The following is a 17605-nucleotide window of genomic DNA, read 5'->3' on the forward strand; positions in this document are numbered from 1 at the left end:
GAGGGAGATGTTGGGGGAAGAGAGAAGATGCCTGATATCTTCTCCTTAAGATAATTCCCACTCCAAGACATTGAGAGGTAGGGAGAAGCGAGGCTTAAATTCAGCTGGAGCTGTCTGGAGCCGAGCTCCGGTAAATATTCTCAAACCTTGACTCCAGCCTGATGCTGTTGTGGTTCTCAACTGGGGATCTGTGGCTCTCTTGGGGTCCGCGAGCTGATTTCAGGGGGTCCACAAGGTCCTGCAGGGCTGAACTCTCGTGCACACCCGCTCCCATGGGGCTGAAGCCCCAAGCCCTGACATGCCCCATGGAGAATGGGGCGGGGGTCACAGCGGGCTCTGGGAAATACTCTATGAGATTTAAGCCCTGGGGAGAAGCCTGTTAGGAGAGGGGTTTGAGTGACTAGATGGTTGTTTGGGCCTTTACAGCATTAGCTATGGATGCCCGAGTCACCCTCAAATCTGCCAAATTAGGATATTCATATGAAAACCATCCTAAAAATTCAACCAACATGCCCACAGCTATCCAGCAGCCTAGCATCCCCCAGGCCCTTAGCTTGTCAGCATTGTCCCTGGCAACATTTTGACAATATTGACAACTACGCCTGCTAGATCTCCACTTTTGGGATAGTTGATGTTATCTGCTGCGGCTAACCGGACCTGATGGCATGTGAGATGCAGGCAGAACTTTCAGCTGGCTTGAGCCTAGGAAGGATACAAGTTCACACCAATCCACCGGCTGAAAACCAGCAATGACTTCTCCTGGGCCCGAGGAGCGGGGAGGGTGGTTGCACTTGGCCCAGCACATGGTGCAAGCAGTTTAGCTGGGGGAGAGGGACTGCCCCTGGTGTCCCTGTGAGCCTTTCCCACTGTTTGTTAGGAGCTGTTTGGGGCTGCAGGGCTGGCATATCTTGACCCCTGCCTGGGCAGTAAGGGGGTGCCAGGGGTGGGCACTGCAGGCCTGGCTGAGCTGGGCCTGCCTAAGAGCCGCCTGTGGGACTGACCCCCAGCTTTGATCCTATTGGGATCCAGGACGTGGGCGGGCAGAACGAAGACTCCGCTGCAGCCAACTAGGCCCCGCCCCCGCAGTGTAGCCACGCCCCTAGCGACGGTAGGTGCAACCCCCTCACAGTGACCTCACTCCCGGGCTGCGCTCCCCCCCTCCCCGCCTCTCCTCCGCGCCCTCTGACCCCGCCTCTCGGCCCCGCCCCCAGGCCGGCCGGTGCTGGCTCGCGCCGGGACTCCCGCTCCCCTCAGTCGCGGTGGCCGAGGCAGCGGCGGTCATTGGCCGGGCCCGGCCGTGCGCGGCGATGCGGGTAAGGCTGCCCCTCTCCCCGCGGCGGGCCGGCGGTGACAGGCCGGGTCCGACCCGCTCCCCTCAGCCCCTGCGGGGCGGGGCCAGCGACCGGCATCCGTCCCTCCTGGGGTCCGTCCCCCGGCCCCGGTGCGCTCTCGGGTTGGGCAGCGCGGGCGGGGGGAGGGACCCGCTGGCCCATGTGGGGGGCGGCTGTGATGGGGGGACCGCTGCGGCGTGGGAGCCCCGATCCGGCCTCAGCGGCGCTAACTGCGGCTGCCCCGGAGCGCGCCGGCCCCGGCCCCGGCCCAATGCCGAGCTCTGCACCTTGTTCCGGGGCCAGCGCTTCACCGGAGCCCGACCGGGCGCGGGGGGGGCTGCCCGCTGGACACGGCTCAGAGCCAGAGCCAGAGCCCGGGCCCGGACCCGCCCGACAGGCACCCAGCCCGGGCGCGGAGGGGCCCCACCTCCCATCGCCTCCACGGGACAGCTGGGGAAACTGAGGCACGGACAGGCGTGGAGCCGGGCACAGTGAATCGGCTCTGGGTTCCTGCCCTTCTGCCCTTGCGCACACGGGGAATAAAGGAGGGCGCAGGCCTGAGCGAGCAGCCCTATATAGGGCACTTTCTGCCGGCGTTGGAGAGGTTGGGCCGGGGGTTATTCCTGTGGGTGAGCAGGAGTCTGATGCGTTGGGCAGAGTGCTAATAATGTGCTGTCATGCACAAAGCCACCGACAGGCAACTCAGGAAAAAAGGGACGACCAGAAAAGCCTTACACACATACACAGTCCTGAATTTCACCACATAACTTATTTCCCTGCATTTTGATCATCACTTGAAATATACCTGAGCAAACTTGGTGCCACTATACTACAGAGCATGCAAGACAGCTTATATTTTTTGTCAGTAGTCTGTATTGATAATATCCATTTTTGTGGCTTACTACTACCTATTTTCACTGCCAAGTTTCTGAATAAAGCTTTAATATCAAGACTAGTATGGACTGAGCACCACTAAAGTCTTCTGTTGGGAACAATCTTTCCATTATTATTTCACTTTAGAGTTCTTTATCATTTGAATGTGCACATATTAAGCATTTTAAGATTAAATCAGAGCTTTCAAACATTAATATCCAGCCAAATTCAGCCTTACACCTTCAGGCACTCCTTTAGAAGTCAGAGTGGCCTCTAAGCAATTTAAAAAAATAATTAAAGGTATTGTACCTCCGCTGGAGTCCCACTGCCAATTTTTGTGATTTTACAATCCTGTCTCACCCCTGCACACCCTTTTAAAAAATTATCTTTCAAACTATTGCTCTATGAAGGACAGATACAAAAGGCAAAACAGACTCCAGGAGACATGGTGAAACTGACTAGGCACAAAGTATTATCAAATGTGAAAAAAATAAACCTCAGATGGATCATTTTTAAACCAGTGTCTTTAAGTTTGTTTTCAACAATATAATAGTGGAATGTATTTGTTTAAACATGAACTTTTTTTCCTTGCTTTATCAGTTCTCTTTTCTTAGCTTTACACAGGCATTATCACGGCTGTCTTTATTTACAATCCTTCCTTTGCAGACTGAAATCCGCGGTGGAACGACAGTCAGACTGAATAACACACACAATGTTGATCACTGGGGGAGAGAGTGAAGGACATACTGTTTTTTAGCATCATTATTACAGACTATTTAAGACAAAATGAAGATCTTTAGTCTGCTTTGGAAACATTAGAATTTAAGCATCTAGACTACATTTTCTGTTTTCTACATTATAAGTTTTCCTAGTGATCTCATATTATTGCAGTAACACAGAAATGCAGGACCAGCACTTGGTGGAAAGTCCTAGCACCATTGAAGCATTAAGCTGGAAGTCTTTGAAAGATCTTACGGCCAGAGTGAGTGGTATGTCTCTCAGTCAAAATAGTGAGGGAATTAAGGAATGGAACATAAATGAAAGAAGAACTAAGGAAGATATAGTGGAACTTGAAATGATGTATCAGAGCCTCCCCTGGGGGAACAGTAGAGGAAGAAACTGTGAAGGGTTTTCTGAAAGCATTCATTGTACATCAGAATCCAACAGTTCCTGGGGTGACTTTGAAAGTTTCAGTGAATCCTTAGTCAAGTCTGAGCGCATCAGTCACAGTCCTGAAGTTTTGGTGAATTCAGCAGAAACAAAAATTTCTGATGTGGAGTTAAATGGAGAACACTGCAACACTTCTCATGGGCATCACTGCTCCAACCCATCTGTACACAATGGGAGGGAACCTAGTGCTAGTTCTCTGGATAAGGTATGTGTTGCTAGTAAGTCAGAGACTGCTAAAAGTTTAATTGTTGTGCTACAGTTTCTTTAGGGTACTAGAAAGCACTTTGTGCAAACTGTACTTTGGGAGGATACACTTTTGGGAGGATAATGTAATTAAATGCAAAGTTGAAGATTATGAAATGTGATTCTTTTCCATGAAATACTGTAGATTAGTCTTGTTTTTATTGCTGTAATGCTTAGAGGCCACAGTCAGATTATGTTGATATGATGCCTAGCACAACACAAAGCAAGCTACTGTACATGCTTTGGGGGAGGGACTTATCTAAAAGACAATAGCTAGAATATGTGGGAGGAGGACAGGGTTACAAACATTTTATATATTTAAAAGCAGAGATTAGTAGTATGCATAATTCTTAGCCAATTATATCAGTAATTACAACTCACCACCTACCTACATGTTATCAGATGGTTGTTTTCTGAATGTGCTATTTCAGAAGTGAGTTTTGAGAAGGGATTGAGTGGGGTGGTGACTTTATGGATTTTGGCTGGAAATTTTATCCAGGAGCAAGGGGTAGTTTGGGAGAAAGCACAAAGGTTCTTGTGGGAGAAGAGGAGATTGAGGCTGGAATCACTGGCAGAGAAAGGTGGGAGTTGCCTTGTGATAAGACACTGGGATGTATAGGAAGGGAGGCTCTAAATTGTGGAGGGTTTTGAAAATTAGGACAAGAAGCCTGGGTGTGGTGGGACAGAAGAGAGGGGAGCATATGAAGAGATAAATACACATTACTAGTTACTCCTGGCCAAAACAGACCATACCAAGTCACTGGATTTCTCTCTAAAAGAGACATTTAAATCTCTTCTGCTACCAACATCCTACTTTAATCTGTATGGTTAACCAAGGCAAAGAGATGTATCAGATGCAACTCAGAGTGGGGTATGCCACTCAACTATGAGGTATGTTCAGTTTCAGGGCAGAAAGACAGTGATGGACTACTGGGAATTCCCCTTGTATATATAATGTATACGAAAACAATGTAATTTATCCCTCACTCCCCTCCTTGGTATATTGCTTGCCTACCACTGTAAGGTCTTTGGGGCAGACACTACATCTTGTGTGTGGAACATACCTAGCACGTTGTCACTGCTGCCAATAATAAATAGTAATAGTTTGAGACAGAGCCCTTAGGCCTCAGGATGTAAGTCAAACAGCAGCTTCCTGGGCCTATGAAGAGACTTCCTGCTTGCCCCTCCCGCCATTTTATACCTTCTTCTGAAAGATCTCCTATTGGCCACTGTCAGACAGGATACTGGACTAGAAAGACCACTGGGCTAGTCCAGGAGTTCTCAAACTGGGGGTCAGACCCCTCAGGGGAGTCACAAGGTTATTACATGGGAGGGGGGGGGCTCACAAGCTGTCAGCCTCCATCCCAAGCCCTGCTTTTCCTCCAGCATTTATAATGGTGTTAAATATATAAAAATGTGTTTTTAGTTTATAAGTGGGGGCCCACTCAGAGGCTTGCCATGTGAAAGGGGTCACCAGTATAAAAGTTTGAGAACCACAGGACTAGTCTGTTATGGTAATTCCTTTGTACCTAGCTTTAACAAAATAACAGATCTGAACTCTGACACGCATTAGACATTCATTATGACAAAGCCACAAGATGAGGGAAAATAGGCTGGAGTTGAGTGTTAAAAATAATGTAACTAAGCAGATAAGACGACTATACACTGAGAGATTCCCATCCAGGAAAATGCTAAACAACATATTTGTACTAACTAACCTTTATCTGATTATACTGTAGACTGGTGGGCCAGCACGTTGAAGAAAGCTCCCAACAGTGACATAGTTTCAGCATTTTCTTTCACAAAAAGAGTTCAGTATCAACTCAACACACACCTTTCATACTCTCATTCCTTCATGAAGTCAGGACCTGCTGCCTGGCCTTTCCTAAAGCCTCTCCCTGGTAAGGCCGCTAATCCCTGCAGCTATCCCCCCTACCAGCCCATCCACCTGATGGATACAGAGCTCCTCCCCAGTCTTTCCTGACCCACTCTCTCCCTCTCTGAGCAGGCTCCTTCTTACAGGAGGTCTTCTGGCACATGACACTTGGTCAGCCATAGCGGTGCTGTTACACATGCACAACAGCATGAACAATTTCCCGAGCCACATGTGTGTCTATATAGATGGTTTGGACACCCCAACAATAACCCTTCAGGAAAGTTAGTGGTTCTGGGCCCGTACGTTAGGAATAAATCTCCCTTCTGACAGTATCAGGAGTTTGTGGGCAACCTAGGACTCAGCACCATTCCTTGAGATTTTCTAGGCAGTCCAGGCTCATCCCCTACATAAGCCTTCCACCAGCCCCACTGAGAGGGATTGAGCCTGTCCTGTCTGACCAAGACCAATCTCCTGCTCGATAGCTGTAAAATAATGTAGAAAAAAAGCCTCCAGAGTTTACATGCCTGGTTTCCAAGGTGTCACTATTCTACAGAAGTGTGGCTAAGATGCCAACTCCTTCACACCCAGTCATTGAATGCAGTAAAGAATGATATAAGATGCTCCTCTACCCTATCTTCCGCACACAGAAATGGTTTAAAAAGGACACAACTAAATAGTTTAGTCCCAAAATTAGACCAGCTTGGAGAATATTATACTTTGGTAGCAAGCCAGCTGTAGATTTAAACTATCTGAATTTAAAAACATTAAATGGATAGTGTCAAGTAAGAGTTCATATTTTGAAAAGTCCCTGGACTTGTATTTACTTACACTTAACACTGCATTTTTTTTTAAACATGTTTTCATTTTTGTACTTTACTCATCTTAGACAATGAAAACAGACTAGAGAGTTCCACTTTCTGGTTCTCATGCAACTACAGAATTTGGGTTGCAAACACACTGAAGGAATATTGCAATCCAAAAGTACGTTTTAAAAATAAATAAATTCTATCATTCTGGGCAAAAATGGAATTAAAATGGTCAAAATCAAAACTTTGGAGCAGATGGACTGAGCATTTCTAGAACAGGGCTTGATTCTGCATATCCTTACTCATGTGAGTATACTCCTGCAAATAATCCTATTAATTGCACTGGGACTCTTTGTATGAGTAAGAGTCGTTCATGTGGATAAGGACCTGATCCTCCAAATCCTCAGTCATTATTGGCATAGGAGGAACAAATGTGTAAGTTCTCTCTCATGGTTCTATACCAGCAATTAAAGAAACACACCATTTTATGGTGCACACACAAGTAAACAAAGATTCATTTCAGCTTTATTGGATATCCTGTAAACCGTGTGCATAGAGTTAACTATTGACTACGTATATAATGTGACTATACCTCATTTAATTGAATGTATAAACATGATGTGTGCATATCTACATCGGTCACGTACTCTGACCCCGCTCCTTCATTTAAGCAAAATGCTTGTAGATTTGAGCGTGTGGTGTGCTACTACTAAGGGGCTTTGCGTCAGGCTTAAAGTAGATGGAAAAAAACTCCCATTGACTTCAGTAAGCTTTGGATCAGGTCCTGTGTGAACTGCAGGATTGGCCTAATGAGGTTTGTAATAAAACTCTGCTTTTTCTAGGCCAATCTCAACTATGAAGATATTTTTAAGTTGAGTTTTCCAGAAGTCATTGTACCACAGTCCACAGAGAGCATAACAAGCTTAGATCAAGTTCTTGACGCAGATAATGAAGACATTGGGATTCTTGAATTTACGAAGAGACAGCTTTGGTAAGGAATTTAAGTAAACAGTCAAACACCTGGCAATAATACTGTTAATTTTTCTGAAAGAAGTTGCGGGGAGGAGAGTGAACTTACTTGTTTCAATTTAAAATATGCTATTTCAGATCTTTGGTTGTTTAATCAGTACATGAAGTTTATCAGATTATTGGGTTCAGAAGGGAAATGCAGTTGTTTTTCTAGTCCCTGAAAAGTATAACAGTCCACCTATCGCTGGTATTCATTCTTTTTGTAGAATTCCTACTACTTTTGGTAGCACTTCTGATTGCTAAGTTCCTGGAATGCTGGACACCAACAGACAGAGTGTGTGTGTTCTTTCTGTTGTCAGCATTCCTTCTCTTTCCTGCAGGTTTGTGTTGTTTCTCTTTCATCAAGAGTAGCAACACAGGTTCTTCTTTCCCCAATCACTGGTACTTTTCTGACAACAGCCTCCCAATTCTCCCAGTAATTATTGCTCCTCCTGTTAAGCTACATGCTCTCCCTAATCAGTGGTGCATCTGGTTTCCTTCCTGGAGATTATGAAGTTAACAGCAGTTGAAATGGGTAACTTGGCTGTTAAGTCTGCTGGAATGCTGATCAACTCGTTACCTGTTTTGAAAGGATTAGTGTATCTGCACTAGTAGCTGTTCTGGTTTCTGCATACATCTGGAACATTGTAACTAAAAAGTAGGCTTAGTTATTTGTACTGCATATTAGTGAAGGTCCAAGAATTAACACATGCAATAAAATAAATGTTTTTATTTTTTCCCTTCAATAAACTCCTTACATGCACACCAGTCTGATCAGGTAACTTACTGTTGGGAAAGAAAAGAGGGTGGGGAGAGAGAGATTGTTATGTTTTAATTCTTGGGAGGCACACCAATATTATGGTGCTGTGTAACATACAAGGAACCTAGATAGTCTATGTGATAAACTACCCATGACAGATGTTAGCCACATCACTTAATGCACTACTGGAAGGCACACAGATAGTGTGGTGATGAACATGGCATAAGAACCTGAATAGAATAAGTAGTTAGGCTTCTGCAATTTGACATCCTGATTTAGATGCCTAATTCTTTTCCTCTGTGTTTCCTTGGAGCTGGGCCTTTGCTTTAAATACTGTTTGAGCATCACAGAGAAGGAAATCACGCCTACCCAGATGAGACCAAATATGAAAGGTAACCCATGTGAATATCAGGCTGGCTCAATGCAGCCCGAAAGCTGAAATAATGAAGAGGGTTGAGAGAGACAGACTAACCAAACTGTAGGTTAGCTGCCTTTGAAGATAAATAAATAGAACTCTGCTTTGTACTTGCTTGCTCTCCACAACATGAATTGGACATCACCACCTTTGGATCATGATTTTTCTAATGCATATTTCCTGTCCACTTCTACTCATTCTGGAGATATGTAGGCATATAAAGCTCTCTCAGACATGCTCTTACTGTATGGCTATTTATTTGATGGGAAAAAAAAGCATGCACAATTTTTTTGCCATTGCTTATATCATTGGGCATCATGCATCTTTGTTGGCAAGTTGGATTGATGACTTGGACAAACAGTTCTAAGAAAGTCAGATTGCATAGTAGGTGGTTCAAGGTGTACCCCTGTACAGTTGTCTCCAGGGAGGTTGCATTAGAATTGAAAATTAGATAATGGTTTTATAGGAGGTATGGGCTCAAGATCATGGATTTTGTTTGGAAGTTTTCTATGAACTACAATTTCAAATTGCATTTCTTTTTAGCATGGACTCTGGAAACCTCTGGAGAACTCTTAGAGACCCCAATAGCACCACGGGTTTAAGATGTCCCTGGAATAAATCCCATTGCCAGGAAAACTTGTTATCTGCTCTTGGAATAGATGTAAATCAAAAGGTAATTTAAAAAATATGTTTGGCTAGAACATCAGTGTAAGTGTTCGATTTAAACTTGTAGTCATTAAAGTCATCTAGGCAGAAAAAAAAGACTTGTCACACAGCTGCACTAGGAAGTGTATTTTGGTGGGTCACAAATTCTAATATCTTCAGCTAGGTCCTTTTTGATGATGTAAAGGCTTGTCTACACAGGAAGTTATTCCTGATTAGTTCCTTGTGTGGTCACACTTACTCCAAAATAATGGAGTAAATCAGGAATAGTTGTTCCACTTAAATTCACACTCTACTTTATTCCAGATGAATTGTCATGTGTGGACAAGCCCTTAGTTTAAGGCTTCTCTGCTAAGATATTATAATGATGCAAAGACCAAATTCTGGCCGTCTTTGCCAATTTATAGTAGAGAATGTATTGAAGTCTCAATAATCCAAACGAAGTGACATACGGTCATTACAACTGAATCGATTTCTGATTTTGTTGGTAGAGTTCCACAAATTTAAGGGAGGGGGAGGGTTGCCTACTTTGAGGTGGAGGAGTTATTAAAATTTATACAAGACATTATGGATTCAGTCCAGTGAAGTCAGTTGACTTGACTTATGTGAAAATTGGACTGCTCTTTATGAAAAATGGAATCAGTTGGTCCAATTAAGTTCTGTATGCTTGAATATCTGGCTTAACTATACAGGTTGGAACACAGTATTCAGTTTGCCTTTATTCAAATCATTTCACTCATTTCAGAGTAAAAAAATAATACAGAAAAAAATATTTTAAATAAATTCAGAGATTAAAAAATGCAACATTTTAAACTCCCAAAGCAGAATGTTGCTATTCTGTCTTTTTATGTTGGAAAAATTAATTGGAGGTAGATTTTTATTATAATTACTTGTTTGGTTAGCACAAATTTAATCTTCTTGCTCTGCTTTTCAGAGGTAACTATCTTTATTACTAGCTGCTGTTAGCTTTCCTGATGGTTGCCTATTTGAAACTCCTGGTGTTACCTGGATTAATCAGCCTTTCAGATGAGTTTAATCAAACAAAATTGCAGTGCTGGTTAGTCATGCAAGACCTGGTCTACACATGAGTTATACTGGTATAACTGTGTTGGCTAGAGGGGTGATTTTATTTTAACTGGTATAGTTAGGGCATTACTATTCTCTTAGTGTGGATGCAATTATATTAACACACCCGTCACGGGGTGTTAGTCATGTGTAGTCATAAAGAAAGGAAAAGACTGTACCGCAGCCAGTTAGGTCTTATGCTGATGTCCCTTACTATAAATATGGTAGTAGGGCCTAGTGGCCAGCATCAAGAGTGTAGCCCTCTTGCCCAGGGTGGTGTGACCCAATGGCCAGAGTCAATAAAGTCACCCTGCTCTGTGGAATTAGGTGATCTGTTGGGGAAATGGGCACTACTCAGGGGTGTATGGCACCCAGGATAGGGGGACTCGGGCCCTCTCTGCTCCTCCCTGTCTCAGCCCAGGCAGTGCTAGGGTGCTCACCCCCAAGTCACCAGGGATCCTCCTGAAACACACCGACTGGTTCCCTGGTTCACTCACCAGAGAAGAGTCTAAGTCCCCTGGGCTGACCCTTTCTCCCTCAGTGGTGCTCCACCGTTCCCCCAGGTCTCTGGGGTCCTTGGATGGCATAGTTCCTGCTGGCACAATCTCTTCTCTGGGATCATCAGACAGCCTGGGGTCCATCTGAAACTCTGCATGCCATAGCTGTGTAGTTGGAGCCTGTAGTTTGTATCCTCCCGCTTCAGCAGCATGCCCAGACTGAGTAGTGCTGCTTTCTTTTATACTCTGCCTCCAGGCTGAGCATGCCCAGCAGAATTGGAGGGGCGGGGCTTTCTCAGTTTGCAAAGCACAGTTAACCCTTTTAGGGCTGGTGCAGGATAGGTACACCCCATCACAGCACCTTATACTGGTACAGTTAGCCCTATTTCTGTACAGGACTAAATATACAGGTATAAGATGTTTTTATGCTGATATTAGAGGGACTAGATGGGTGAGGTAGTATCTTCTATTGGTCCAACTTCTGGTGGTGAAAAAGACAAGCTTTCTAGCTACACAGAGCTCTTCTTGAGGTCTGGGAAAGGTACCCAGTGTCACACCTAAATACACGGTGGAACATATTAGTTAGCATAAGTAGTTAACATATATCTGAGACAATGGTTCTCAACCAGGGGTACGTATACCACAGGGGGTATGCAGTGGTCTTCCAGGGATACATCGACTCATCTAGATGTTTGCCTACTTTTACAACAGGCTACATAAAAAACACTAGCAAAGTCAGTACAAATTAAAATTTCATACAGACAATGTCTTGTTTATACTTCTCTATATACTATACACTGAAATGTAAGTACAATATTTATATTCCAATTGATTTATTTTATAATAATATTGTATAAATGAGAAAGTAAGCAATTTTTCAGTATAGTATGCTGTGACACTTTTCTATTTTTATGTCTGATTTTGTAAGCAAGTAGTTTTTAAGTGAGGTGAAACTTGGGGGTATGCAAGACAAATCAGACTCCTGAAAAGGGTACAGTAGTTTGGAAAGGTTGAGCACCACTGATCTACAGGACCATTCAAAGTGAAGTGGCTAATTATTTCCTGTGCAGCCAAAGGACAAAAAATGGGGGGTTAGGGGGCTTCAGGGTGTTGTAGTAAGCCATAAATCCCGTGTCTTTATGATTTCTAGCAAGTTATGAATTTAAACTGCCAGGCTCATCTTTTGAAAGTGTTGTGCAGATTTCCTTTGAGGATGAGCACTGCCAGATCAGATACAGAGTGAGCATTCTGTGAAAAGTGTTTACCCACGCGTGATAGTGGTTTTGTCTTATTTATCTGTGGGAGTTCTTTTCAGAATGTAACGATTGTCTAGTTTCACCTACCTAGTTGTTGTTGGAGCACTTAGTGCACTGCATGAGTAAGGCTACGATTTTGTTACAGAATCCCTGACTTCCAAAGATGTCTGTGACTTCAGCCCGCCGCAGCTGCGGGGTAGGTGGCAGGGCCCTGAGGCTCCCAGCCACCAGTGGCAGCCAGGGTACCCAGCAGCTCCCCGCTGCTGCACCGGGGTCAGGTGTACCCCACAGTCCCCAGTTGCCATGGGCAGCAAGGGGACCTCCGTAGTTCCCTACCACCATGGGGGACAGGGGCCCCTGTAGCTGTGGGAGGCAGGGAAACCCTGGCTGGGGATCCCTGGAGCCCTGGCCAGCGCAGGCAGCATGGGACCCTAGCAACTCCTTGCTGCCACAGGGGGACCCCCCACAGCTGCCTGCAGCTCTGGGCCCTCACAGGTAGTGGGGGTCCCTGGGGCTTTTAGCCGGCCCCTGCAGCTACCCAGCGGGTTCCCATTTTGTCACAGATATTTTTAGTAAAAGTCAGGGACAGGTCACGGCTTCTGTGAATTTTTGTTTATTGCCCATGACCTGTCCCTGACTTTTATTAAAAATATTCTTGATAAAATCTTGGCCTTATGCATGATGTACACCATATGTTGGGATAAGCATATGCAGTACCTGTGGACTTTGAAAGGTGTATTGTCGGGGTATAGCAGTGGAGATTTATCTGCAGGTTTTGCATCTGTTAGGGCAGGCAGAGGCAGATTAAGATTTATTGGGGCCCACACTCCTGGAATTGCCCAGGCTCCCTGGCCAACTTAGAGCCAGGCAGTGGTAGGACTTCTGGCCAGGAGGCAGGGCTTCAGGGGGAAGAGGAGATGCAGGGGGCAGTGCCACTGTTCGGGTGCCAGCTGCACCCCTACTTCTGCCCAGGCTCCTGAGTCCTGTGCCCAGGCCCTAGGCATGAGCCTATCTGTTAATCCGCCACTGATGGCAGGATCGGGTGCTGTTTTGAGTTGGTCTCCATCAAGTATGGATTTGAATTGTTTAATAATATCCAATATAGGTTCCATTGCAGGGTGGTAGGTGACAATTAGGAGTGTGTGGTTGGAGGGGTTTTTTCTGTATTCAAGCAGGTTCTCTCACATTATACTATATAACAGCATCCACAGTAGGGGTGGTACTGCTTTACTGATACTGGTACAGTTAAAATGGAACAACTTTCTCATGTACCCAAGGCCTAACCTTTCCCCCCAAACCCTCTCCCCCCTAAAAAAAAACAGTAAGAGTGTCTCCAAGTGACGTTTTTAGGCCACAATCCAGCTGTGTGATCCAAGTGGGCAGAATCTTGCCCCTGCCCAGAACTGCACTGAAGTCCATGGGAAGTAGGTGGTGGCAGGGGATACACGTTACAGAGCTGATTATAGGACAGGGATTTAGATTGCAACTTCCAAAAATAAAGTTAAACGCTTATTTGCTTATTAGTTCTGAGAGGGGGACCTTTTTCGGAGGGCCAAAGCCCATTTATGTTGAATAAAGCATTTTTGACATTGATGGACACTTGATATTATGAAGAGTGTTTTAAATTATGCTACTTGTTGATTAGGACTTCTCAGGAGACAGCAAAGACGGTTTGGAGGAGACAAACGTTAAAATAAATGAAGACTTAGAAGATGGATTCAATATTAGTAACTGTAAAGCACTAATTCAAACCAAGGTAAGAGTTCTGAGGCAAGTACGTTAGAGAGATACAGGTCTCATATTTTACATGTCCCTGGGTGCTGTACAGACAGAGTTGTCAGCATTTCCCCTCCCCCACTCATGTTTTAACATACTTTCTAGTGGGACCTGGCAGTTCTTCAGCCAAATTTTGCTTTTCAAATGCTCCTGGAAATCGTGCACTAAGTACTATGTATGCACCAAGTGCAAAGTGATGTAAGATTGGGAGAGTTAGAACTTCAGGTCATATGTTATTTAAGGAACTTAAGTTGCATGATTAGTATGGGCTCTGTGCTAAGATACTAGCAAACATGTAATATTGATTGATGACACTTTGATGACTGAGGAGGTCCAGTCACCATACAACAGGATTAATGGGATGAAGGCGTGAATAAAAAGACAGACGTGACTCACTCTTACAGAACAGTGAGGGAGGAAGGGAAGAAGAATGGAGGAGGCAGTTGTGTCCAGCTGGTATTTCAGGTATTCAGAGTGAATCAGAGTTTAGGCTTCTTCAGGGGAGGGAAAGAACAGAGTAAACAAAAACTACTCTCAACAAAAGACGCAATAGCAAACTGTTTGAAATAAAGTAAAATGGAACTGCCCTAAGAGTTTGTGGTTTCGGGAACAAAGGATATTACTAGGACTTAGCCCATTTGTGTTAGTATGCTGAGAGAAACGTACCTGGAAATACTTAAAGTGTTCAAGCTAGTTTAATCAGGTAATTACTTACACTTGAAAATAACATTTTCTGGTGTCGGTGTACTTTGCCCTTAAATTTAGTCTCTATTTCAAGTCAGCATTTCTACGCGCTATGGGGCAGTTGTTAGTGAGCCTTGCAAATTCCATCAGTTTTTTGCTACAGGAATTTTGTTCATTTTGAAGGAAAACTTCACATTTAGAAATAAATGTTACAAAACTGCATTCTTGTTCATTTCTCTAAAAGAAAAGGCCCTCGTTTTGTTTTTTTAATAAGCTGTGGTAATGTTTAGATGAGAATGTCAAACAAAAGCTCCCTTTCTTTTGAGCAAAACATAAACGGTCTTGTTGCTCTGGTAATGCAAAATGCACGCACACACATGCATGCGAGTTTTTAGTCCACTTTACAAGCTGAATATTAAACTGTGTTCAATTTTGGACACCTCAGTACCTGAAAGATGTAAACAGGAGGGAGTTTAGAGAAGAGAAACACGTGGGACAGAGAAACTGGTAGGATTGATTCATGAAAGTATAAACGTCAGATATTTTGTTATTTGGTAAGGGTGGGGAGATCTTTGCTAGCCACACACCTTGAACATTTGTAAGAGGCAGGGTTTTTTTTGTGGGAGGAGTGAATCAAGAGGTAAAAATCAACATGATGGGATGAAATTAAAGAAGAAAATGTAGGCTGAATAGGAAAATCTTATTTAACAAGATCTAATGGATTTTGGAATAGCTTCTCAGGAGAAACAGGAAGTCCCAGAGCAAGATAATGCAAACTAGAATACATGTTAGGCAGTGTCTTGTAGTAAACAATCCTGTACTCACTTAGGGATGGGCTAAATGCACTAATAGGCCTCTTGTACATTTATGTTCCTGACTGTGAAATTATTAGCCTTACTGACAAAAATTAAAGTTACCAAATTGAAATGTTTACAATCTGTTTGAAAATGTAAGCTGTTTTAATTGCAGAAAAACTATTAAACTATTAAAAACTTTTTTTTTTCCCCTCATTTGACTCAGCTGCCTGTAGCACCAGATTCCAGACATGGTCATTTCTTTAGTTATAACCTGTTTTTGAAGAGGACACCATTAAATGGAAATATGCAATTTAAAACTGTCCCAAGAAAGAAGAGGATTTTCAGTACACACGGTCTAAAAATGAAAATTTTCAACAGTGATGCTTGCTAAAGCAAAAGTCCCTATCTTTCTTTCATTTAAAGTGCAGTTTACCTTCATTTTGTTACTGAAGTCTAGAGATGTTTTTGTGAAGAAAAAAAAAATCTTATATAATAGCTGTATGTTGCACCTAAAGCAGTTCTTTTACTAAAAGGTACTTATTGTAATTTAGGTTTAGATTCTAGTTTTGTCCTAGTAAATTTTGGTGGCAGTCATGGTAAATGATGAAGTCATATCTTGTATGGTAATCCAGCTAGAACCAAGCGTTACATATAAAGGCATTTGGTCATCTCTCTGTTACCTTTTAACAGCTGTTCCCTTTTGGTCTAAATGGATCTTTTTAATTCAAACTCCTCCTCCCCCCAAAAATCTGAACACATCTTCGGTGTGTTGTAAGGTGTGCCTTGGTGTTACCATCTCTTTTCCTTGACTTGGTTTGTTTTGGACTATCCTTGGGTCTGGTACGGTGTTGCTGCTGATCCCCTAACCTGAGGAACCCCTCTCCACCTCCACCACACACTCTATGATTTTCACATCGCTTTCTGTTTATAACCATGGCTTGTACAGTTTTACTTCTACCACTGAATGGCATTTTTACTGAGTGGTGTTTTAACACAGTTTAACCAGCTAGCCTGGATGGAGTCAGTATTATAAGCAGGTTCAGAAACTGTTCTAGGATCAGTCTCTGCTTGTAATATCTTTTGAATGCAGTTGTAACATGACTTTAGAAACATTCAGCCCCCAACCATTTTAAACTGGGCCTAGTCATCATGGTTGTAAAACTGTTAGAAGCTAGTTGTGCAGTCAAGGCTTTGTCCTGTGCAGTGCTGGAGGCTGCTATTTTTAAGACTTTAAATTTCATACTAATTACTAATTAGTTTTCCTACTGTCCTGCATGTACAAGTCCCATAGGGCCAAGTCAGGTACACTTCATATTTAATAACAGCCACAGAATCTATGGCTCGCTCCTGACAAATATTCATCTTCACTTGGTGTATAAGTTACATTACTCATTAGCAAGAACTTTACATGCAGGTTATATCAATATTTTCGTTACTTTGTCCCTTATAAATGTGAAAACTTTGTATGATTGTTTTTATTCTAACAAGCCAGATATGCCTCTACTGTGACTTTATGAAGATAACTGTACAGCATTATAACAAGAGGTTTTGTACAAGTTGTGACGAAGTGGGACTGTTCTTAATGTTTCCTCTGAATAGTGTGGGGGTGCCTCAGTTTCCCCTAGGCAGTTCTTAAGTATCTAGGGGGTGGAGTAAGGGTGTATGATCATTGCAGAGCCCTAGAGGGCATGTGTGTGCAGGAGTCTGGACACAGAGAATGGCCGACACCCTGTTTCCTGGCAACTGATGGCCTGGGCCCTTCCCCCCCTGCAAGGTGAGAGCTGAAGGGTTGGAGAACAAAGGAATCAGGTGACCACCTGGCCCGGGAAAGGAACAAAGCCCAGAGGAGGAGGGGCTGGAGGGAGTTTCAGTTTGGGGCTGGCTGGGACATGGAGTGAAGTGCAGACGTGGTTGTCTGGCTCACTGCCCCCCAAAATGGACCCAGCTGAGGGGTCCCGTTCTCTGCACCTGCAAGCTCTGTTTTAGACCATGTTCCTGTCGTCTAATAAACCTTCTGTTTTACTGGCTGGCTGAGAGTCACATCTGACTGCGAAGTTGGGGTGCAGGACCCTCTGGCTTCCCCAGGAGCCCCGCCTGAGCGGACTCGCTGTGGGAAGCGCACGGAGGGGCAGAGGATGCTGAATGCTCCGAGGTCAGACCCAGGAAGGTGGAAGCTGTGTGAGCTGCGTGTCCTGAAGACAGGCTGCTCACAGAAAGGCGACTGCCCCAGAGTCCTGACTGGCTTCATGGGGAGCAGTTCCAGAGCATCGCCCAGGGACTCCGTGACACAAGTATATTGTATATAGTTGAATTGTAAAGGCATGTGACAGAGAAACTGGATAATCTGAAATTAAATGTTTTAAATGTTTATTTAAATACTAAAAA

At 43.9% G+C, this 17605-nt stretch overlaps 1 protein-coding gene across 2 annotated transcripts; it reads left to right on the forward strand.

Moving 5' to 3' along the window:
* Positions 1-1168: 1168 nt before the first annotated feature.
* On the forward strand, positions 1169-17605 carry CLBA1 (clathrin binding box of aftiphilin containing 1). Of its 2 annotated transcripts, none has more exons than XM_075129917.1 (6): positions 1169-1313; positions 2871-3579; positions 7142-7290; positions 9026-9155; positions 13609-13719; positions 15444-17605. In XM_075129917.1, exons 2-6 carry the CDS (start codon positions 3106-3108, stop codon positions 15609-15611), a joined length of 1032 nt encoding a protein of 343 aa, XP_074986018.1. In that variant the 5' UTR covers positions 1169-1313; positions 2871-3105; the 3' UTR covers positions 15612-17605. The 2 variants fall into 2 exon arrangements, with proteins under 2 accessions (XP_074986018.1, XP_048709603.2); XM_048853646.2 differs by having other exon boundaries at positions 1187-1313; positions 2819-3579.

Source organism: Caretta caretta, chromosome 6 (genome assembly GCF_965140235.1).
Source record: "Caretta caretta isolate rCarCar2 chromosome 6, rCarCar1.hap1, whole genome shotgun sequence".
In the NCBI taxonomy this organism is placed as follows: Eukaryota; Metazoa; Chordata; order Testudines; family Cheloniidae; genus Caretta; species Caretta caretta.